The sequence below is a fragment of the Crinia signifera genome, chromosome 4, assembly GCF_055691185.1.
Source record: "Crinia signifera chromosome 4, ASM5569118v1, whole genome shotgun sequence".
In the NCBI taxonomy this organism is placed as follows: domain Eukaryota; kingdom Metazoa; phylum Chordata; class Amphibia; order Anura; family Myobatrachidae; genus Crinia; species Crinia signifera.
Genome location: NC_139220.1, coordinates 271194640 through 271220061, shown reverse-complemented (window position 1 = coordinate 271220061; position 25422 = coordinate 271194640). Strand labels below are relative to the sequence as shown.

Sequence of the window (25422 nt, the reverse complement as noted above, 5' to 3'; positions counted from 1 at the left end):
TGCACACAGTGGAGAAGTGCAGAGATACCACGTTCTCACTGCAGGCAAATTCCCGGGTCTATCATGTCAACCCGGGAATTTGCCTTTTAACACAGGATTTTTTTGCAGTGTGAACGGGTCGCATACCCGGATCTCATACACGGGTAAAACTCTTATTTTTACCCGTGTTTGAGATCCGGGTATGCAGACACGAGTTGACCCGTTCACACTGCAGAAAAACCAGTGTTAAAAGGCAAATTACCAGGTAGAACTTCTTCACCCGGTATTTTGCCTTGCAGTGAGAACGGCGGTCCGTCCCTGCAGTCCCCGGAATTTTAATGCCGGGGAAAAGCCGTGTATTTCTCTCTGGCAGTGAGAACACAATGTAATTGCACTTGTGCAAAAGTGACTCACTGGGCGGTATTCAATGAGGCTGATTTGCCAGGTTTTTATGGCGATTTTGTGCTGTAAGGCGAATTTTTGACTAAAACGGTGAATCACCCTATTCAATGACCAGATGGCGAATACATTTCAAGGTTTTTTTCGCTATGATTTACCGAGTAGCAATCGCTATCTTTTTATGGTGAAGTGGAATGTGAACTTTTAAAATAAAGTGTTTTGTTTTTTACATTTGGTGTCAAAAAATCAGAAATTTTATTCTGAGGAGGGGCATGCTATTTTTATTCATGTGCTGTAAGCACATGAATATATATTTAATTTAAATTTTTTTTTTTTACACAGACCAGCCAGCAGGGGAGCCGAGCCGCTCATTAGATATTCATATATTCACTGCACCCGATCATTACATATGCATAATCGGGTGTAGTGAATATACCCGGTCCCCTGCTGGCACCCCCGGGGGGCAGCCTGTGCTGCCTGGCTCCCGGGGAGCCCACCTCCCCCCCCCACAAACGTTCTGGGGCAGGCAGGGAGACTTCCATCTCCCTGCCTGCCGCCGTCCTTAGGCTCCCTGCAGCATTGCCGCAGGAGTTAAAATTCGCCGGTCAGGGGCAGCAAGCCCCTGACTCGTTGAATACTGGAGCCGGCGAGGCTCCGGAACGCGGCGAGTAGTGGCGAATGTGCAGCGAATCCTAAACAGGATTCTCTGCACATCACCAAAATGCTCATTGAATACTGCCCACTGTGGGGTAGATGTGGGGTTGAACATGCAAATTCCTTAATTGTTTGTGCAATGTTTTGCCAATATGCCCAGTTGAACGCATGCCTACCCCTATCCGTATGCACAGTTCCATAGCTGTCAACTTAATGAGATATGAACACGTAAAGATATGTATGAAAACAGGTGTAATAATGAGAATGCCGAAAATTTCATCAGCACACCCTCTTTGAAATTACCACCATCATAATAACCCAGTTATGTCCCTTCAGTAGTAAGTGTAGATGTGTTTTTTTTTTTTTGCAAAATCTCCCTTAGTTGTGAAGACTTGACTGTAGAGCGTGCACATAATAAGTATTGATTCCACTTTCTAGAAAACCTTTAATAATTATTATTTCCCACCTCATTTTAAGATATTCAACAACAGAACAAAACTATTAATAAGTCCTCATGCTGCCTGATGCAAAACAGTAACTAGGCTAAATGTAGAACGGTAAATGGTTAGGAAGATATCAGGAGCAACTGAACAGTTTGTCTGTTGTCCTGCGGTTTCCTTGGGCCCCAATGATCTGGCTTTAAATCAACAATTTGCTCTATAACTTCCCAGTCATGGACTATTATAAAGTATAGTTTCCTCCCCTCCTGCATTCTGCAGGAGAATCCCTGAAATAGCAGTAATCTCCCTCTCTCCCTCATTAGTCTAGCAATCTCCCTCATTTCACCTAATCCACATTACACTGTTACATTTTTGGGAAAAAAAGGAATGAGAAACAGATACATTTACATTGAGTCATCAGCACCATTTTCCAGCACTTTAGCAAGTATAGTAGCTCTTACTAACTGCTTTAGGGCTCATCTACATTTCGATATTTCATTTTAAAAGATTACTCTCCGATGTAGCTGTACACACCCATGCTTCCATGTGCCACATTCACAATCTCCAGTGGCGGTTTTTACTTATGGGCTGCAGGGCTGCAGACCCCCCCCCCCCCCCCCCCCGCCCCCAGGTAAAATCTGCTACTGTAATGAAGCCTGCTGCATGGCAGCCCATAAAATCCAGGGTCTGCACATGCAGGGCCGGCGCTATCACTAGGCAGCTTTAGGCAGCTGCCTAGGGCGATGGCCGCTGGAGGGCGCCTTTTTTCATCCCAACATTTAAATGCTTTAGATTTACTTGTGGCAACAGGTCCCTTGTGGTTTCCAGGGGTGGGGGATTGGGGACAAGCGCCCCAGCAGTCATCCAGCAGCCGCTCAGCCCTCACCAGCGGTAGCGCTATCAGATCTATGGAGCCGCCGGCAGCAGCAGCGCTTCCCTGTAGCAGAACAATCAGAAAGTGCCCCTCCAGTCATCCTGCAGCCGCCCGGCCCTCACCAGCGGTAGCTCTGTCAGCGCTGTCAGCGCTATGGAGCCGCCGGCAGAAGCAGTAGCACTTCCCTGTAGCAGAACAATCAGGAAGTGCCCCTGCAGTCATCCAGCAGCCGCCCGGCCCTCACCAGCAGTAGCGCTGACTGCGCTTCCCTGCTAGCATCAGAATCAGGAAGCAGCGCTGCCACTTCCCCACCAGTAGAAGCAGTGGCAACCTGGCAGATGGCATCGGGAGAAGATGTCAGCAGCGGGGTGCAGTAACCCCCCTCCCTCAGTGGTAAGGCTACCTAAGTTGTAGGTATCACGATGTATCCTTGCTGTGTGTGTGTGTGTGTGTGTGGGGGGGATATATGTATAAATAGAGTGATGCAGTGTATGTATGCATGTATCACTAATACATACACTCAAACAGTATGAGAGAGGCATTAAAAGTATGTGGGCAGTGTATAAAAGTATGTGGGCAGTGTATAAAAGTATGTGGGCAGTGTATAAAAGTATGTGGCCAGTGTATGTATTGATGTATGTACTGTAAATATGTGTGTATATATGGAGGTAGTGTATGTATGAGTGAGGGAGAGTGGATGAGGCGCGGGGGAGCGTGGGGAGGTTGGCAGAAGTTTTGCCTAGGGTGCCAAGAGACCTTGCACCGGCCCTGTGCACATGCGCTGTACCTACGGCAGTACTGTCCATGTGCTGGTCCCTATATTGTACAGGCTCTGGGGCTGTGATTTCATTTCTAGGGCGGTTGCCGAAGCAGTCCATAGAAGCTGGCTACATGCACAGTAAAGAGGTTGGTACTGGGCATGCGCCAGTCCCGGTGCCTGTCATCATTGTACAAGCACTGGGAACAATGGAACGGAACCAGGAAGAGCAGCAGTGGCAGGGGGGAGCCGGAATTGCAGCCAGCAGCAGCCCCCCTCCTACCATAAGGTAGGAGCCACCACTGACAATCTCTATTCACAATATCTCCATATATGGAATTAGAGATGCCCAGCATGACACACCCCCTCAATAGGGCAGAGCCGTGCAAAATTCTACTACCAACTGTAATCTCCCTGAACTAGTTTTCAAAAGTTGGCAAGTATGTTATAAAGGGTGAGGCAAAAAAAAAAAACCTAAAAAAAAAATTAAAGATCATGTTAAAAGTTATTAAACATTTTAGCACATTATCTAAAAGTGCATGGAATACAATTTATTTTACTTTCATTTTGAATATGATATTGTCCAGATGGCGGCCTTCACCTGTGACCCAAATTTGTAGTTGATTTTGTAGAAGTTTTTCGTCAATCTCTGGGTCGTTTCCGACTTTACCGTTGCAATTTTTTGCTGAAGCTTGCTACGATAACAAGTACAATTCTCATTAAAGGGGCGAAAACAATCATCTTCATAAAAGGCCTCTACACAGGCAGCGCGGCAATCCGACAGCTGAGTTCTACTAACAATAGAATGCAGGTGGCAGCTGTGGAACCTCTAATATGCCACCTCCAAACTTTCAGTCAGGGGCTGGAAAGTGGGTATTGGTGGCAGTGTGTGGTTTTGATGTGTGTGTGGGGGGGTATTAGTAGATTGAAGTTTTGTCTTGGGTACCAAGAATCCTTACCAGGGCCGAATTAAGGTCTGTGGGGCCCCGGGACAACAAACTTGTGGGGGCCCCTATCAATAAATGATAACACTTTCTAAATAATTTAAACAGCAGTTTTCTATAAATGATAAAACTGGATTGATGTGAACTCATGGAAACTCACGTAAAGCTAGTTTGTTATTGAACTGACGTCCATGTCCTGGCTGACTCCTAGACTAGGAGCTTGGAGCCCTAGTAGTGGGAGTCCCGGGCCTGGCAGCAGTTACTCACCGCATCCGATTTATGTTTTTGCTGGTGGGTGCTCAAGCCTGTTGAAATGCTCAGCAAGCAAATACAGTGGCCCGGCATTGGGACTCTGGAGTTACGGGCACGTGGGTGCTCATTAATTCCTGTGGGTGCTCGGGCCCTTGAGCACCCACAGAATCAGCACCTATGGCGCAGCGCCGCTGAGGAAGGACAGATCTGACCCGGAGAGTCTTGCAAGATATCCCAGGACTGTCCTGGGATATCTCGCGGGGTTGCGCTGGCCACCGGCGCGTACCTGCTGCACAAAAGCTGCAGCTTCAATTGGGAGGATGAACACGGACTGGACTGGAGTGGATGGACTGGAGTGTGGGGGCCCCTGATGTGTGGCGGCCCTGATACGACCGCCCCTGTTGCCCCGTGGTGGATCAGGCCCTGAGCCTTACACCAACCCTGGATGGCAGTGCCCAGTGAATATATAACTCAATAAATCAAAACAATCTGCACCCTGGGATTGTAGTTCAGTACCCACTCAGGGACACCACCCCAACACACAATACAGCATGTGACTGGTCCAGAAATAAGCACTGTCCCTTGATATATATATGTCCTCTTTAAGCTCTGATGTCCTTATTACTGGAATCAGCGTTCCTCTCAGGAAGATAAGAGAAGAGAATGTGGTTATTCAGCATTGGATTACACTTCTAGAACACGAATGAAGACCCACTGCAAACGCCTGATATCAGTATTGGTGTTTTAGGTGGTCACAACTCTCCAATCACATCCAGCCCAGATCAGATACAGATTTGTTTCCGGTATAGACTCACCTGCGAACAGGTATAGATGTTCGTCAAAAGGTTTCTTTATTCAACTGGACCAGGCACATCAACCACCATGTCTTCTTATAGGTAGAACGGTAAAGATTCAAGCAACCAATTGGATATATTCTCACAAAAGATATTTTAGATTCCAATAAAAAAGTACCAAACAGAATTTATTCCAGAAACAAATAAAACATTTCTTTAAAACCAGACACCATGAGGAGCCATATAACTCGGAAATTACTCTCTCTGACTGTGGTCCCACGAATATACCTTTTTCACCATCTTTAAGAACATCACTTGTCCTGGTCATTCGAATTCAGAAGGTTTTAATTTTTTTATGGGTCTGCACAGTTGATGAGGGTAATTTTTGGAAACTATTTTTAAAGAAACTTTGTTTTAACTTGTTTTTTAAATAAATTACATGGAAATTTCTGGTGAATTACAACATAATTATAATTAGCAGATGTACATATGTGCCATATATAATATTCTAGAACTGAGTTCTCATATTACTTATATATTATAAAAAATATTACAGATACAGAGGCGGAACTACCATTGGTGCAGCAGGTGCATTGCACTGGGGCCCCCAGAGGACTAAGGGGCCCACTGCTGCCACCCACTGCTGTGTGGAATATTGTGTACTTGAGTTGGAATGGAGAAGGGGGGACTAAATTATATTTTTGCACCTGGGCCAACCAGTGGCGTAACTTGAAATTTTGCTCCCCCAAGCCCAAAAAAGTATCTGCCCCCCACAAACATTAACATATACATAATCTTCCCTACTTGCTCGTTGCCAGGGGTTACATGCAGTTACATGCTTGTTACCAGGGGTTACATGCAGTGCACCCAGCATCCTCCCTCATACAACGATACCCCATCCTTGCACCCAGCCTAACACACCCATACCCCAGCACTTCACCCTTTCTCATACACCCATACCCCCGCCCTGCCTCACACACCCATAGCCCAGCCCTACCCTGGTCACCTGTTTTCTCTCTGCTCTGGTACTGTAGCAGCTCTGAGTAGGAGCAGGAGGTGTGCGCTGACAGAAGGTGGGCTGCAGGCCAGGAGTGCAGAGCACTGAGCAGCAGCAGCAGCTATGATGAGATGCTCTGATAGGACAGAGGAAGTCTGGAGGCTGACCCTGCACTCGGAGGAGATGCTGTCAGCATGTCACTGGTGAGAAATGTGTGTACGCTGGTTGTAATTCGTGCAGGCTGTGCTGGGTCATCTCTGCCCTCTCAGTTTGCCATAATCCAAAGAGGCTGGTTGTAAATTGTAACTCAAGGAGGTGGACTATGTCCTATAGTCATACTTGCCTACCCTAATGGAATCTGCAAGAGGCTCCCAATGTTCGGTAGTCCCCCACAGCCCTGGAAGAGTAGGCATCTCTCCCGCATCCTACCCACTTTCTAATGAAGCGGCCAGGATTGTGTGATAACTAATGACATTTACAGGTGGAGTGGGAAGGGGGCATGGCTAAATGACCTAAATGATGTAATCTAGCCCTGCCCCTCACCACAGACCCATGAATCATGGGTGTATACCAGTGTTGGGTGTGGGTCCTAATGACAAGATAGTTCAGTCCGCCCCCTCCCCATTTCAGTCATGAAAGTCAGTCACAAATTGCTCAAAGGTCAAAAGAGCCTTGTGATTTAAAAAGATACACAAACACACACACACACACACACACACACACACACACACACACACACACTGAAAATAAACACACAACATTATGGTGGTGATTCAACTTTGATCGGACCGGGCCGTATTTGCGCATGTGCAGACCCCAGGAGTAGACAGCTTCTGGCCCAGAGTTCACCCCCCCCCCGCCAGAGGGAGTGGACTCTGGGCCAGAGCATGTGGACACCCAGCGTTTTATGGGCATCCCCATAAAAACACTTGGGGTGAAATGTAATAGGATGAGAGATTCAGAAAGTGAAAGATTTGGTAAGAAATCTCCAGCTTTTTTTAAAGCGGCAATCCTTTACACTGCAAAACCAGTTTGATTTTGAAGCGTAAATGATTGCCGCTTTAAAAAAACTGGAGGTTTCTTACCAAATCTTTCACTTTCTGAATCTCTCATCCTATTACATTTCACCCCAGGTATTCCTCTGGGCCTGCAAATGGGCTGATGCCTGCTTGGTGTATGGCGTTAGTGCCCGCCACCTATTCGGACATCTCCGAATGAAAGAAAAGATTAATGTAATGCCAGCACTAGGCATGGAATGGGTTAAACATCCCATGCTGTGTGTGTGACCCTTGGGGAGCATGTGACTCGGGGATCCAATAAGGTGCTTGGGAATGGCAGAGTTAGCTGAATATTGGGTCAGGAAAGGGAGGAGTCTTCCTCTCTTTCCTGCTGAAATTTTCCCGCCCTCCCTTCCCTGTGATAATTGGTTTTAAATGGGGGGGGGGGGGGGGGGTTTCGGGGTGTTTTAATCGCGTTGGCTGATAGGCGGGAAAGAACAGCTGGTCAATAGTTTCTTAGCCTTCATTACCCGTTTATGCAACGTATATAGATTGTTTTCGGTGCGCTCGCCTATTCATTGACTTAGGCCTTTCGCTCGATCACCCGCTCGGGGCAGCAAGACCACCTGGCTGGGTGGTAGTCAATGTAGTAGGTCGAGTGGATACCGCTTGGTAGGGTAGTTTGATGACGTATGCTGAGTTTGGGGGTGGAGTTTAGTTTAGTAGCCGTTCTTTCTTGGCCACCATTTATTTAAATTAGTTTAATCAAATCAAAAACTAGCTTAAATATTCAAATAATAAATCAGCTAACAATTTCTGCCAAACCTATGTCTCCGAGTCTTTATTTCAGGTTTTATGTTAAGATAAGTTAAGTTAAGGTTTAACATGCTAGAGGTACACACACACAGGGGCGGATTGGGAATTAAAACCAGCCCGGGAAATATCTTGAAGCAGCCCTAATGCGGGCATGTGTTGTTGCGCGCCGGAGGCGCACCCGATTTTTTTGGGGGCGTGACCTATCAATATGGGGGTGTGGTCTATTTCAACTAGGCCATGCCCAATTTTGCCACTGAGTTAAAAAAAAAAACTAAAGTTCACATTATGCAACGGAATGACAAGACACAGGGTGAGAGTGGGTAGGTGCAGGGTGAGAGGGGTTGGTAATGAAGGGTGAGAAGGGGGTGACGAGGGGTGAGAGTAGAGTGGCAGGGTGGAAGAGTATGCAGGGAGGGAGGGGGAGGGAGTGTGAGGGGGGCATGGTGGCACAGGCAGCAGGGTAGGAGGGGGAATGCAGAGTGGCAGAGGATGCAGAGAGGGAAGTCAATAAGTGGTGGAGGATGCAGGGAGGGGAGACAGTGATGCCCATTACACATATGCCACACACCGTGATGCCCATTATACATTTGCCACACACCTTGATGCCATTATACATATGCCGCATACTGTGATGCCCAATATACATCTGCCACACACCGTGATGCTCCATTATACATCTGCCACACACCGTGATGCCCATTATACATATGCCACACACCGTGATGCTCCATTATACATATGCCACACACCGTGATGCCCATTATACATATGCCGCACACCGTGATGCCCATTATACATATGCCGCACACCGTGATGCCCATTATACATATGCCGCACACCATATGCCCATTATACATATGCCGCACACCCTGATGCCATTATATATACCGCACACCATGATGCCTATTATACGTATGCCGCATACCGTGATGCCCATTATACATATGCCGCACACCGTGATGCTCCATTATACATATGCCGCACACTGTGATGCCCATTATATGCAACACACCGTGATGCCCATTATACATATGCCACACACCGTGATGCCCATTACAGATATACTGCACACTGAGATGTCCATTACATATTATGGCAAATAAGCGCCACTTTCCGACATGCTCATTGCAAGGTTTAATGCTTGTTGCCAAGGAGGTTTACATGCTCCTAGCCATGGGGAAGCAGTCTGACAGCCGGGCAGCCCACCACTTCTGCCCGCTGTCAGACTGCTTCCCCATGGCTAGGAGCATGTAAACCTCCTTGGCAACAAGCATTAAACCTTGGAATGAGCATGTCGATAAGCGGCGCTCCACTAGACAATGTGTTTACCCAGCGACATTGTGGGAGCGAGCAAGGAGTTGGCATCGGCAAAATGCATACACACTTGCTGTTGCCAGTAGCAACGAATCACATTAATCAGCATGGCTCTCACTATCGATGTTGCGAGTATGTGCCCGATGTCTTGGTCCAGATCGGATGACATATCGCCTAGTATGTACCCATTATAAGACCACTATATACTTTTCTCCTGAGATGCCCACTTGTCAGTATTCAAGTTTTAGGTTCCCCATTGCTAAGGGTTAAAGGGCAGGTAGTACAGAGTTATGTGAAGATTGCAGCTAATGCTGCTTTCCCACTGCCTGACTTGTAATGACTCGGTATTTGTAAATGGGACTTTAAACGGCTCTGAGCCATAAAGACTGCATGATCCGGCGAGCTGGCAAGTACCAGGGGAAGGGGGGGGGGGGGGGGGTGCAGGACGGACAGGTACGGGGGGTTGTAACTGGTGTGGGGGTCCTAAATACCGTTTCAGACCCGTTCCCACTGCCAAAAAAACGGGTCTGAAACGTGTAGGACTCTGCTTTTTAAACGTGTTGAAATACCGGTTATCTTTTTTTTTTTTTAAACAATTTTATTGAGCAGTTGTGACATTAACAGTAACAGTCCAGCTGTCATGTATAAACGGCAGTTTAACTTGTATCACATTCTGCTCATTTTTATATTTTTATCACAAACAATATAGTTGTAATGAATAATTCAATAAAACATACACAAAAACTGTAAAATCATTCTAGTGTGAGTCATTCAATTATTAATTTGCGTGTGTCTCTTGGTTCCAACCATTATCTTATCAGCTCATTACAACTTCTTAACTTATCTTCTAAGTAAACTCCCTCATCCCCCCCCCCTTTCCCCTCTCCTCCCCGCAGAAAGTATTCCAGTGAAATCTTCTACAATGTCCTCAGCAAGTACCATGTGGTGCCTTCAAATAGTTTGAAAACATGCGATTTTGTAGCCTGGTCCAATGAGTCTATATAGACTCCCCATTTTCTATAAAAGCGTTGCACTCCATGCTCAATGTCCGGTAACGTGGCACGTCTATCAAAATACATCAGATTCGTTAGTTCCAATCTAACAGATGATAGCATTGTTGCCCTAGGCGATGTCCATGTTCACAGCACCACCTTTTTTGCCACCGTCACCGTCATTGTCAGAAATTGATACAAGACCGTCTTTCTACCCTCTAAGTTCCAATTACCGAAATTCGCTACCAGCATAGCCATCGGATCTTTTACCAAGTTCGGACCGCACACTTTATTGATTAGCCCCATGACCTTGTCCCAAAACCTACGTATCTTGTTGCACTCCCACATACTGTGGAAGAAGGTGGACTGTGAACCCCTGCATTTCAAGCAGAGGCCCAACTCCCCCGGAACAAAATGCTTCCGCTGTGCCTGGGACATGTAAGCTCTATGCAGTGTTTTTAAATGTACCTCCTGCAGCATAGCTGATTGTAAAATTTTCATGGACTTTTCTAGGTGTTTGGTTAAAATTTCCTGTGAGGTCACCGAGGGTACATCAGTTTTCCATTTGATCGCAACCCCTTCCCATTTAGTTTCAGGGTCCGATGGCAACAATTTCGGATATAGGTACCTAATACGGTAAGGGCCGGTGGAACTCAATACAAAGATGGTATGTAAAGGATCTTGAGCACCCTCTGCCACCATAGGTGGGGGCATGGTCTGTATGTAGTGCCTAATTTGTAAATACATAAAGAAGTCTTTATTTTCAATGGAGTACTTAGTGACCAGGTCCTGGAAGGACATTTACTGTCCCCCAGGGTCAAACACATCTCGGATGGCCTTGATACCCTTATTAGCCCACCCCAAGTACGTGGAATTGATTGTCCCTGGGAGGAAACTAGGGTTGCCCCAGAAAGTAGCATATCTTGAAACCTCGCTTCTACGGCCCAATCTTTTATTGATAGCCCGCCAGACCAGGTATGTGTCTGCAAACATTATGTTCTGCATTGCCATAGGAGGCAAGGATGTCCTTGGGACATGCAGCAGTGCTGCTGTCGACAGCTGTGGGAACATCTCTGAATCTAATTTCTTGTGAGTGTATTGATCTATGCCCCTAAACCAGTCAATTATATACCTCATAAACACTGAGTGGGTGAAGGCCGCCAGATGAGGCACCCCCAATCCCCCTTCAGCTTTCCTGAAAAACAGTTTATCTCTAGAGATTTTGGGCTTCTTGTCTGCCCACAGGAACTTGAAAAAAGCTGAAGTCACCCTCCTCATATCTGATACAGAGAGTCTAATAGGGACCATCTGCATGCAGTAAGATCGCTTGGGAAATATGATAGACTGCAAAACAGCCGCCCTCCCCATTAGTGATAATGGAAGAGATTTCCATGTCTCCAGCTGTTTAAAAATCCCCGCAATTATTGGGTCAAAATTTTTCTTATATAACTGGGATAGTTTACTGGGTATATTTATCCCTAAATATTTAATTTGTTGGGTGTTCATTTTAAATTGGGAGAGGGCAGTTAGAGAGGTTACATTCGTGGTGTCCGTGGGAACTACAAGGACCTCAGATTTATGTAGATTAACCCTATACCCTGCGAACGAGCCAAACTCATGTAGCAGCGTTAATATGGTCGGGACCAACACGGACAGATCCGAGGCAAACAATAACATATCGTCTGCGAATAAGCATATTTTCTGCTCCGAAGAGCCCACCTTAATTCCTTTAAACAGTGGGTGTGTGCGGATGGCTATCGCCAGGGGCTCCAATGCCAGTGCAAATAGCAAAGGTGACATTGGACACCCCTGCCTAGTTCCCTTCTGGATATTTAAATGGGATGACATATAGCCATTGCAGGCTACTTGGGTCTTTGGTACATGGTAAAGTGTATTAAGTAGTCAAACGAATTCCTCTGGGAATCCGAATCTCGACAGGGACTCATATAGGTGGCTCCAGGTGACAAGATCGAACGCCTTTTCAGCGTCCATGGCCATCACTACATGATCCTTTGAGCCGCCCCCTCTCTGCAGGTGTTGAATTACTGCAATTACCCTCCTCACATCTTGGTGAGCAACTTATAATCGCTGTTAAGGAGCGATATTGGGCAGTATGACCCCGGATCCTCCGCGTCACGCCCCGGCTTAGGTAGCACTTTGACCACCGCTGAATTAAAGTATAAGGGCAAGGGAGAACCCTCCATGATGGCATTAAAGGCCTTAGCTAAAGGTCCACTAATCTTGTCTACCAATATTTTATAAAACTCGCCTGAAAACCCGTCCGGCCCTGGGGCTTTCAATGGCTTCAGTTTCTTAATCGTTTGGGACACCTCCTCCGCTGATATGGGGCTCATCAAACTATTCCTATTTCCTTCTGAGATTTGTGGCACTTCGATCGTATCCCAAAACTTGGACTGTAAGTTAGTATCAATAGGACCCTGGGTATATAATTTCTCATAGAACTGTCTAAAAATCTCCAGCACCTCTGCTCCCCCTGTTTTCCTATCTCCCTCCGGTGTTTTTAGGGCCGCCACCACCGCAGATGGCCTCGACCCTCTGATTAAATTGGACAGTAACCGTCCATTTTTGTTCCCATGTCTATAGAACTGGAAGGAGGTGTTGGATATATGTCTGGTGGTCTGTACTTCCATTATAGAGTCAAAGTTGGTCTTGGCCTGTAAATATGCTGTTTTAGTCATGTCATTGGAGTTTTGTTTGTATGCAGCGTAGAATACCGTCAAGGCCTCCTGAGCTGATATGATATTGGAACGGTCTTTTTTGTATTTGCTGACAAACGCCATCACCTCCCCTCTCATGACTGTCTTGGCCGTCTGCCAGTATAGTAAAGGGTCTTCTATGTGTTCTTGATTGGTATGTGAATAATCTGCCCACTTTGCTTCTAATGCCTGTCTAAACTTGTTAGAGCTGGATAAATACGAGGGAAATCTCCACTGTCTATGTGATCCGATATCAATGCCCGTCTCCATCAAACACCAGATTAACGAATGATCAGATATACACCCAGCATTGATGCCCGCGTCAAGCAGCCTAAGAAACATGCTGGACGAAGGCATCAGATAGTCAATTCGCGACAGCGTCCCATGTGCCGCTGACAAACATGTATAATCTCTGTCCGTCGGGTGAAGCACCCTCCAGTAATCCAACAATTGCAACTGATCAGTAATATACTTTATATCTATAGCATGTTTAGGCGTCCGCCGTGCAGTAGCTGTGGACCTATCCATCGATGGGAGCGTCACCATGTTAAAATCCCCCCCTACCACAAGCTGGGCATCTGCATGTGGGTACAATTTGGTTAACAATCTACTAAAGAATTTTTTTGAGTAAACATTTGGGGCATACACGTTGCAGAAAACAATAGATTCCTGAAGCACAGAGATCTCGGTAATCACAAAACGACCGGATGGGTCCGTATATATTTGTGAGCACTTAGGGGCCAGGGCTGATCTAACCAGTAAAGCTACGCCTCGTGCTTTATATGAATAGGAAGCGGACGCCGCCACCGTGAACCCCATCACCCCCAGCTTAGTATGCTCGCTCTCTGTGAGGTGAGTTTCCTGTAGCATAGCCACATCAGCTTTCTGTTGTCTTAAGTACAGTAATATTTTTTTACGCTTAATGGGGGAATTAATCCCTCCCACATTCCAAGAGCATATTTTCAATTGAGACATTTCACCATATTTCTAATCCATACCATAGAGCTTCCCGGAAATTTCTGCAAAGAGAACAAATTGCCTCCCCCTCCCCTTATCCACCACCCCCCTCCCCCCCCGTCTCCCCAACCTAGGGGAAATATCCCCAAACATCCCAACATGAAAATAAACTTTCAACAATGAATGACGGCCAGGATGCCCCACACGTGAGGCTTTCCCTGCTCCGTCGCAACTCAGTGGCAGCATCAGACTTCCTTCTAACAGTTCCCAAACTGGGATATATAGAGTAATGTAAACCCTCCCGAGCTGCATAAGTGGGTCGGCACCCCTAATAGACAAAATGTAACACATATATGATTGTCAATATTATCTAACCACCGCCATGTTTCCTGTATAGATTAGGCGGTTTGTTCACTCGGATATTTTACATACCATTTCCCTCTGCAACTAGTCAATACGTCGATTGACCCCAATCCCTCCCCTCCCGTTCCCCATCCCGAATACTTACATAAGAATAGCAATCTCCTTAGTCTCCGTCTTATCACTCAGCACTCCTAAATTAAGCAGTTAACCCCAATGTCCCATTCAGGAGTCCTCTCATGCATAAATGCACAATTTTTGTTAGGGTGTCCATCACTAATGCTGTGTGCCAACATATGCTCCCTCCTCAATGTCCCAAGCACATGCAGACAGGCAAAAAGGATATACAAGCAACAGGAGAAAGAAAAAGTTTTTTCGCATATAGAGCGTAGGGTATTTAAATCTGTGGAGGAGGTGGGGTGGGGTTCCCCATCCTTAAGTAGGCCCTGGCATCTTCTGCTGTAGCAAAATCCTTAAAGGTGTCCCCCTCAAAGATCCTCAATCTGGCCGGGTATAACAGTGCAAATTTGCGGCTGTCTGCAATGAGTTGTGAACATATCCCGGTAAATTCTTTCCTTGCCCTGGTCACCTCGGCCGAATAGTCCTGGAATAAGTGCAGTTTGTGGCCCTCCCACTGCAACGATTTCTGTTTGCGCGACGCCGACCACATGGCTTCCTTGTGGAGGTAATTCAAACATTTAAAATAGTAACTCTTGGCCTCACATTAGGGCTTTCCTTTTCAGGCCCCAATCTGTGTGCCCTTTCCACTACCATATCTGCGCACTCGGCTTCAACTCCCAAGATGGCCGGCAGGGTGTTCCTGATAAAATTATGCAGTTTTGGGCCCCTAACTGTCTCGGGGAGTCCTACATGTCTCAAATTGCATCTTCTGGATCTATTTTCAAGATCATCAACTTTGTTAGTCAGTGTGTAGACAGTTTTCTGTAGGTCGGCATTATGTGCTTTCAGATTTTGCACGTCATGGAAAACTGCCCCAATCTGTGATTTATTACGAGACACTCGTTTAGAGATCTGTGACATATGTTCCTTTAACTCACACAACTTTAACTGTGTGCTGAAAAGTCTCTGCATGCTCCTTGAACATCAGGGCAATGGTAGCTTTAATAGCTTTCAGCATATCCTGGTAAGCCCCAGTATCAGTGTCCCCTGCCCTATTGTCCTCCCCTTGTAGGAAGCATGTGGGGGTACCTGAATAAGAAGCCTGGGGGGATGCTGGGCTGTGAAGTGGCGTCTGGGTTTCCTCTGTGGCCGGGTGTAGGGCGCTGTGTGCTGTCTGGGACACCGTTTTCAGTTTGGTCACGCTGGGAGAGGAGGGCGCGGCCGCCATCTTTGATATGCGCTGTGCTGCCGGGGTGTTCTGGTGTCTGCTCTTGCAGTACGGCATAGGAGAAAAATATCTCTCCATACACCACCGCAGGCTGTCTGGGTTCTACGCCCGCCGGCTGGCTGCTTTGCTGTCGCGTAGCGGTGGTCTAGGGGTGCCGCCCGACTCACTGCTCACGGAGCTCTGCTTCCCCGCGTCCTGCTCACATCAGGCCGGAACCGGAAGAAATACCGGTTATCTTTAACCGGTAAATCAACTCTGGCGCTTTCCCACTGCAGCCTTAAACGGTAAATATTGGGGGAAAAATGACAATTTACCGTTTAAGACCTGCAGTGGGAAAGGTGTATAAGTGTCACAGCTGGGGTCAGAAAACAGGGGGGAGCCAAACTGTAGGTGCATCAGTGAGAGGAGATATATATACACACACACACACACATATTATATATGTGTGTGTGTGTATATATATATATATATACATACACACACACACACACACACACACACACACATATTATATGTGTGTGTGTATATATATATATATATATATATATATATATATATATATATATATATTATATATATACACATATATTTTTTCACTTTTGCCAGCCACACATTATTTAAAGTACCTCAGTGACCTCAGATCGTGGCACCCGCCTTGTTCTGCTGCCAGTGCCGCTCATCCTGTTGTTGATCCCCAGCACGCAAAATACTCCTGCGCTGCTGCTGGGGATCACCTCCGACGGACTCACACACTCAAGAGCCGCGGGAGGAGCTGCGTAAGGCCGCGCAAGCGCAGCAGCCCTCCTGCTGCCATTTTGACTTCTGTCAATGATACGGCCGGCCGCAGCCATGTTTACTGTGGGCAAAGTGCTGCGGCCGCGGCCGCTAACCGCTGAGATCGCGGTCAGTCGGTCCGCGGCCCTCCCAGTGGACAAGGCGGCCTCTTCATGTCATTTACGGGTCGGCCCACCGGGAAATGGCCCGGTTTCCCAGCAGGGAGAAGTCCCTCTGGGAGGCGGGCGTGACTTAACTGCTCGTTAGGCAGTGAATATACGCTGCCTATCGAATGGGTCTGAATCAGATCCTATGTACTATAAAACATATAAATTGAAATAATATCCTGTGCATGTCTAATTCTTTATATTCTGTTTGGAGTCATTTCTACATTTTCAACTATGTTTGTCATTCTTAACAAATGTATGTATCAAGATTAGTTTTTTTTTCTCCAGAAAAAATAAGTTTATATAATTTATACTGTTACAGTACATGGCTATAGTAAGTCTCAGTATATAGTTATACGTAGATTTATTTTTAATCTGCCCTTCTGCTCTATAACACACTCCTACGCACCAGAGGAAGTATATTTTGAAAGCTTTTTTTTGGCCACTTCCTTCTGCAGCCAGAAGCCAGATGTTATATAGACCCAAGTGTAACCAGTGCAAATACTTCCAGTGCGCTGCAAAATGGTGACAGGAGACTCACATCGTCTGATGTTTTTGTGTTTACCATACATTTGGAAGGATCTATAATATCTTTGGATCACCCACATTTTACTCTCCTCTTCTGCAGTCCGTTCGGTCAGCACAATGAGTGACCACTCTTTGTCATCTGGGCGGCTGCACAACTCCATGGAGAAACCAGTGAAGAGCGGGTGGTTGAAGAAACAGCAGAAGACATTTGTCAAGAACTGGCAGCAAAAATACTTTGTGTTAAAGGGACAATATCTCTGCTATTACAAAGAAGAGGATGATGGCAAGCCACAGGTAAGCAGTCTCGAGGTTACACATGATACAGTATGTTAACAAACCTCCCAAATGATCTATCTTTCTATCTATCTATCTATCTATCTATCTATCTATCTATCTATCTATCTATCTATCTATCTATCTATCTATCTATCTATCACAGGATAAATTAGACTATTTATATTATTGTGTGTTAGACGGGTGTGGTATAGTAGCCCGACATTTGGGATTCCGACAGTCATTAGTCAGACGTCGGAATCCCGACTGCACAGCGTGGGGAGCGCAATGAAGCCCCTTGCGGGCACGGTGGCGAGCACCTATTTTATTCTCCCTCTATGGGGGTCGTGGACCCCCACGAGGGAGCAGTCGGGATTCCGACGTCGGAGGAATGACTGTCGGAATCCCAAATGTCGGGGAGCCGTCCGGCACCCGTGTTGGACAGCATAAGCAATCTGACAGTATAGCTGGGTGCACACCTGAATTGCAGCATGGTACAGTTAGAGCCGCTTTCCCCCTTGCCTCCAGTGCGCCAGATTTTAGTAGCTGGCGTACGCTGGCGGAGGGCAGACGTGGACGCGTGACCATCTCACGCACATGCGCGCCCCATCTGCCGGGTGGCGGCATCGCGATGTGGCAGATGCACCTTTGATGAGAATGGCTCCACCTGTATGTCCAGGTGCCCAGTTACTCTTATTTTCTTCTTCATTGCTCCTAACTCAGGGGGTTATTCAGATCTGAATACACAAGCCGATCGATTATCGAATGCAGTGGTGGAACTTGTGAGTGGCCCAGGTGCAAGAATATACTTTGCGCCCTCTCCTCTATCCCGACCCAAGAAGTAATTACTACTCTGGGCAGCAATAGGTTCCCTTAGTCCTCAGTGGCCCTGGAGCAAGTAACACTATGGGCTTCCATCAGGGAAGAAGGTTTGAGGGCAGCTGCTGGTGTATGTTACCCAGAATCTTTCATATTACAAATCTACCAGTCTGCAGTGCAGGAAACAGCTGCACCTGGGATGTGCACAGGATGTCCTTTTCCAATTATAGTAAGTTACCATGATAATAATTACATACCTCCCAACTGTCACGATTCCGTCGGGACAGTCCCGATTTTCGGGTCCTGTCCTGACGTCCCACCCGCGGCAGGCATTGTCCCGCTGCTGGGGGTGGCAGTTGGGAGACCCCCCAATCTAGTAGAATAGACGCTGTGCGCATGCGCACAGTGTCTATTCTCGTATGAAAATGAGGTCGCGGCTAATTAGCATAAGCCACACCCTCATTTGCATACGCCCCGCCCCCTTTTCGGGCGCGAGTGTCCCTATTTCCTCCGGACGGAAGTTGGGAGGTATGATAATTATGTTTATCAGAGCACAGGAATTTGTTAAAGGGTACAGAAGGCTCAGTTGTGCAGTGAAGTGTTTGTTATGGGAATAAAAAAACATGTAATGGTGTGTGGGTGACAGGCAGTGTACTATTGGTGTAGCTGGGCAGTGTGTGGGTGACGGGCAGTGTACTATTGGTCTAGCTGAGCAGTGTGTGGATTACAATCATGGTACTACTGGTGTAGCTGGGCAGTGTGCGGGCCGCACACTGCCCAGCTACACCAGTAGTACATTGCCTGTCTAGGGTTACCAACTCATCCCTTTAATTCGGGATACATATTAATCTCACTCTGCCCAGCTACACCAGTAGTACAGTACCTGTCACCCGCACAGTGCGGGTGACAGGTAGTAGTAGCAGTTTATTTATAAGGCGCCACAAGTGTCCGCAGCATAGGTAGAGAGGCAAGAGAGGAAGATGGGCCTAGCAGCAGCATTAAGAATGGATTGGAGAGGGGTAAGGCGGGTGAGAATGGTCTGATGCGCGAGATGTTGCGGAGGTGAAAGCGGCAAGACTGTGAGAGAGCAAGAATGTGGGGGTAAAAGAAAGGGAGGAGTCAATGATGACACCGTGGCAGCGCGTTTGGTCGGTGGAGGTGATCTTGGTTTCACCACTGCTGATGGAGATAGTGGGAGAAGAGGGGATGTTCGGGGGATGGAAGATTAAAAGTTCAGTTTTAGCCATGTTTAGTTTCAGGAAGCGTTGGGTCATCCAGGCTGAGATGGCCGTGAGGCATTCGGAGACCTTGGACAGGAGTGATGGGGATAGGTTCAGGGGAGGAGAGATAGATTAAGGTATCATCAGCATAAAGGTGGTAATGGAAGCCGTAGGAGCTGATGAGGGTGCCCAGAGAGGTGGTGTAGAGGGAGAAGAGGAGAGGGCCGAGGACTGACCCTTGGGGAACACCGACTGGCTGCGGGGTAGTAGGAGAGGAGGAGTTTGGAGTGGAGACAGAGAAGGAGCAATCAGAGAGGTATGAGATGAACCAGGAGAAGACGTGCCAGTGATGCCAAAGGAGTGTTGAGCAGGAGAGGGTGGTCAACAGTGTCAAAGGCAGCCGACAGATCAAGCTGGATGAGGATAGAGAAGAGGCCTTTGGATTTAGCCGATAGTAGATCGTTAGTGACTTTAGTCAGGGCAGTTTCAGTGGAATGTAAAGGGCGGAACCCGGATTGGAGGGGGTCTAGAATGGAGTTAGCAGTAAGGTGGCTTTGGAGATGATTGTAGGAGTTTGGAGGCAAAAGGGAGGAGGGAGATGGGCCTGTAGTTGGGTGGAGAGTTGGGGTCCAGATTTGTTTTTTTGAGAATTGGGGCGACACGAGCGTGTGTGAAGGAGGAGGGGAAGATCCCAGAGGATAGGGAAAGATTAAAGAGGTGAGCCAGGTGAGAGCAGACCGACGGACTGAGACGATGGATAATATTGGAGGGGATAGGATCGAGCGGGCAGGTGGAGGGAGAAGCGGATTGAAGCAGTGGCGGAACTACCGGAGGCAATGGAGTCGCCTGCCGCCGGGTGCCTGGCCCGAAGGGGGCATTTCTCCATTGTCTCCGGAGTCTGGCTTCCGAGTGTTGCTGCTGGCAGAGCGGAGCTTCATCACCTTTCAGTGAGGCTCCGTGACCGAGACTAGACTATTGGGGCTCTAGTGACAGGTCGTGGGTGTGATGTTTCATCCATCCGTGAAATTATTAGAGGGGCGGAGTCACACTGCTTGGCATGGCGTTATAATCAGTGCTGGCGTGGCTTCTGCTTGTCTGCTATATTCCCTTCACCAACAACAGACGCCGCCAAATGGAAAAAGGGGGTTCCCTATTTAGCAGCGCCAGCAGCAAACATCATGTACTTTACTATTAGACATGTATGGCACCATCTCCCGCCACCTCAGAGCTGGCCAGCTAGAGCCTGCCATTGTCAACCGTCGGCACCTCCCAGTCCCGGAGCCTCTCGTCCCCGCTGAGTAAATCTGCCTGTGCCTCTCTCTAACAGCCTGCGGATGCGGCTGTTCAGAGGAGGAGACAGAGACAAGCTAGCGACAGGGACAGTTGTGAATCGGATACCGAGTACTAATTAATTGAGAAGCAGTCTATAACTGGTGGATCTCTCTCACCAGGTCCTATGGACACAGGGACTCGGAGCCCATGTCCCAGGTAGAAGACTTGTTATAAACTGTTAGTTTGAATAATCCCAGTTTCCCAGCCCCAGTGTTCAATGTAATGTAACATGTGCACAGATTCCCCCACTTATGAGCACCCTGGTGCTGGAAGCAGTGAGACTTGCTGCGGTGCATCCGGTGCTGGTTGAGGTGAGCCCAGGCACTGGGTGCGGCTGGCGCTGGTAAGTCCTGGCACTAGGTGCAGTGTATTCAGGAGGTGGTGCGATGGCCAGAGCAGCAGGGTGCTGGTTGCCCTGGGTGCGGTAGACCTTGGCACTAGGTATAGTGCACTCTGGCACTGGGTGCAGTGAATCCTGGCACTAGGTACATTGCACCCATGAGCTGGTTGCAGTGAATCCTGGCGCTCTGTGCAGTTTGCCCATGAGCTGGGTGCAGTGTGCCCTGGTGCGGTCCGTCCTGGTGCTACATGCTGGGTGCAATGGCCGACTGATCCCTGGCTCTGGGGTGTTTTTACGCAGGGAGGGGGGGGGGGGGGGACACCAACATTTTCTTGCCTCCGGGCACCTATGACAAACTTACGCCACTGGATTGAAGGATAGAATGGACTTCAGCGGCAGTGGTGGGGTGAAATGAGGACAGGGGTGGGTAGGAGGGGAGTGGAGATGTAGGAGGGGAGGAGGGAGAGGGTGAGGTCATAGCGGCAGTGATGGTAGTCCTGAGAGAGGAGATTTTGGTTGAAAAGTAGGTAGCAAAATCAGCGGCTACGATGGAGGACGGAAGAGCTGGAGGGGGGGGGGGGGGGAGAGCAAGGAGTTGAAGGTGGCGAAGAGCCTGCGGGGGTTGGATGATTGGGAAAGGATGAGGGACTTAAAGTAGGATTCCTTGGCCAGAGCAAGGGCAGAGCTGAAGGAGGAAAGAATGAATTTGAAATGGAGATAATCCACGAGGGAGTGTGATTTCTTCCAGAAGTGCTCAGCAGTGCGAGAGCACTTTTTAAGGAATCGGGTGATAGGCGAGTTCCACAGTTGGGGGTTGGAGCATCGAAGGGGAATAGAGGAGGGAGGGCAGGCAGAGTCCAATGCCGAACATAGGGTGTCGTTATGGAAGCGATTGGGGCGAGAAGAGGACTCAGCGTGTCCGAGAAGGCAGCAATATCAAGTGTGTTGACGGGATGGCGTGAGACAATGCGCTTGGGAGGGGGGGTGGCAGAGGGGGAAGCAGTGAGGGAGAAGGAGATGAGGTGATGGTCAGAAAGAGGAAAAGCCGTGATAGTGTAGTCAGTAAGGGAACAAGAGCGGGAGAAGACGAAATCAAGGGAGTGTCCTTGGATTTGGGTGGGAGAGGTAGTCCACTGAGATAGGCCAAGAGAGGAGCAGAGCGAGAGGAGTTTAGAGTTAGGTACTGTACTACTGGTGTAGCTGGGCAGTGTGTGGATGACAATCATGGTACTACTGGTGTAGCCAGGCAGTGTGTGAGCCGCACATTGCCCAGCTACACCAGTAGTACAGTGCCTGTCACTAGGGTTACCAACTCATCCCTTTAATTCGGGACACATATTAATCACACTCTGCCCAGCTACACCAGTAGTACAGTACCTGTCACATGCACAGTACGGGTGACAGGTACTGTGCTACTGGTGTAGCTGGGCAGTGTGTCGGTGACAGGCACTGTACTACTGGGCTGCTTTTTACATCTCTGCACATGTTACATCAGCCCCACCTGCAGTGCACATGCTTTAGTCCATTAAAGAAGAAGTTTGCTTTTGCGAGTGAACCAGAATCAGGCCCTGTGTGTTCGTGACAATCATGGTACTACTGGTATAACTGGGCAGTGTGTAGGTGACAAGCACTGTGCTCCTGGTGAAGATGGGCAGTGTGTAGATGATGACAGGTAATGTACTACTGGTGTAGCTGGGCAGTGCATAGGTGTCAGGCAGTGTACCACTGGTATACCTGGACGTGGGTAAGTGACAGACTTTCTACTGTATTACTGGTATACCTGGACTGTGTGTAGATCATGAACACTTTACTACTGGTGAAGCTGGATATTGAGTGGGCAATAGCCACTGTACTACTTGTGTAGCTGGGCAGTGTGTAGGTGACAGGCACTGTACTACTATTAATACTAGTTAGGTGGTTTGCTGCATTGTCATTGATTTATTCTGTATATATGCATTGCATGTTTAACAGAGCTACCCCTTCTCATGAGCTGTGGGCACATATTTTATATAGGTGCTCCTAGGTGCTATGGGAGCGTGCATTTAGGTACATGCCTGTGACATCAGGCGTGCATGACCATTCTCGGTGACCTGACGCAGCAGATCGGGTTAGTGTGCGTTGCACCTGAGCATGACTTTCTTTAAACATTTGCTGCATAACTGATCTAGCCCTGATTGTCTGTGCTGACCATAACATTGCCTGACCATAACGTTGTGATCTTGACTTTTATATTGCCCATGATTCCTACCTTTACTCTTTATAGTCAGCTGCTTAGTCTGTGGCACAAAACGCTTATACCACTTTTACACCAGAACTGCTGGGTCGTACCTAGGTTTTTGAACTCAGTTTCAACCCAGATGCGACCCGGCAGGTGTCACATTATGCTGGGCAGGTGACACCTCCTCCATCATCTCCAACCCAGGAACAATACCAGCCGGGACCCCCGCGATGCCGACCGACCTACTGGGGATAAACCCAGCACCCGGGAATGCTGCCCCCAGCCTCCCTGCACCCCCAGCTTTGTTCTGTGAGGTGAATGATTGCCGAACACAGGCATCAATTCACCTCCACCCAGCCTCTGCTGCTGTCTGCATAGTACCATAGACAGCAGTGGAGGCTGATCGCAGGGCGCTGCGGTTCGGAGGTATGGGCTCCCCTATTGGTGGAAATGGGTCCCATTTACACGTGCTCCGGGGATGCCCCCTGTCCGACCCTGAGCATTTGCCGGTTCAGACACCCGGGGAACAGGACCCAGGTTATTTTTCCTACCCCATTTACACCAAGCCCCAGCCCAGAGTACAGCGGCAATAACCCGGGTCGAAGCTCTGGTGTAAAAGGGGTATTAGTTACACCATGCAGCTAGTTATTCTATAGTAAGTTTATATTCAGTTGTGGCTCCAAAGGCTAGTAGGGGTAAGTAAGAGGCAGTTATCATGCAGGAAAAGAGGCGCAGATATACTGTAAGTGGGCGTGATAAAGTGTATTTCAAGATACTGACAGTTTTGTTGGTCAGAGTGAGTAATGTGTATTAGATTGCGATGGATAATGGGAGCCAGTGTAGGGGTTTGCAGCATATAGAACAGATGGACACTTGGTGGCATATGTAATAGGGTATGAATTTGCTTGAGGTGCGGGATGCCGGATAATCCCAGAGTGCTTATTACAGCTACATTCATTTAAAAGTCAAAACCAACCTAGATTTGCCTTGTAAATGATTGCCGCTTTAAAAAATAGTCAGAGATCAGCCGTCATCCTGTGCGTCTGGCAAGACCTTATTACATATGTTATCCGGTCTCCTGGGGTCACATCCATCTATATGATTCGTTCTGATTTATACATGATCTGCATAAAATAATCTTATCCTAATGGTGCCCATACATGATACAATGTGCTACAGCAGCATGCGTTTAGTACTAAATGCGATCACATACAATGTTTGCCATGCGATGTAATGTGCATGGTAGCGCGCATCACATTGCACGGGCAAAAGGCACCATGTATGGGTGTCACGGACCCACCGGTCGCCTGCTCCGATACGTCAATCTGAGCAGCCCCGGCCGTGACTGGGGTTCACTTTTGACACTCGGGTCCTTTCTTTGAGGTACACTGCCATCAGCCAAAACCTGATTCTAGCACTTGAAACTGCAGAAGGGGCGGCTTGGCTCGCTCCTGACCATACAATACAGTATAAAACTAAGGTAACGCTGACCACTCTTCATTGGCTTACAGGTTCTAAGAATCACAAAATCAGAACTGAGAATATGTATTATTTATTCCTAGAAATACTACAGAGCTTTAGTGAAAAAAATGGTTACAAGATATTACAATGATTTTAAAAGTACACACAAGATAAATGCAATTCAGAAATAAAAGGGAATAAAAAAGAGACAGAACTGTATCTCACACCTAAGTACAAATTCTGGTCTGATCGTTACAATAGGCATCTTAAGTCTGTTTTTCAAAATGTGTCATGTTCTCAACTGTCATGTTTTACTTACTTTAGGGCACCCTGTTCTTACCTAGAAGCAGAGTCAGTGAGGTCTCCTGTAGCCCTGACGATGTGGGAAAATTTATCTTCGAAGTTATTCCAGGTAAGTTATAATAAAGCTATAGTACTTAAACACCAATTTAACCTTAAACATACAGAGGAGAGGCTGCAGCACAGTTCTGCTTGTTATTGTCGCTCAGAAGCCCCACACGTCTCTGCGTGTGTGGTGGCCTTCTGAGCGTTCAAAGCAGCCATGTCACACCCCTGGGGCAGCATGGCTCAGATCCCGCCTAGTGTCACTTTGCCCCCTGCCCTTTTGAGCTCACCAGGAAGTGCAGGCACATGATAGGCGGCGACAAGGTGTGTTCTCTGCGGCTGAGTACTGCTAC

General features: G+C 47.7%; 1 protein-coding gene across 2 annotated transcripts in view; it reads left to right on the top strand.

Annotated features, from left to right (window-relative positions):
- Positions 1 to 25422, top strand: part of ARHGAP25 (Rho GTPase activating protein 25) — a 78682-nt gene that overhangs the window by 17089 nt on the left and 36171 nt on the right. For both annotated transcript variants that reach the window (XM_083179802.1, XM_083179801.1), the window contains exons 2-3: positions 17162 to 17355; positions 25049 to 25136. In XM_083179802.1, coding sequence (XP_083035928.1) covers positions 17162 to 17355; positions 25049 to 25136 — 282 coding nt within the window. The remainder of the gene's footprint in view (positions 1 to 17161; positions 17356 to 25048; positions 25137 to 25422) is intronic.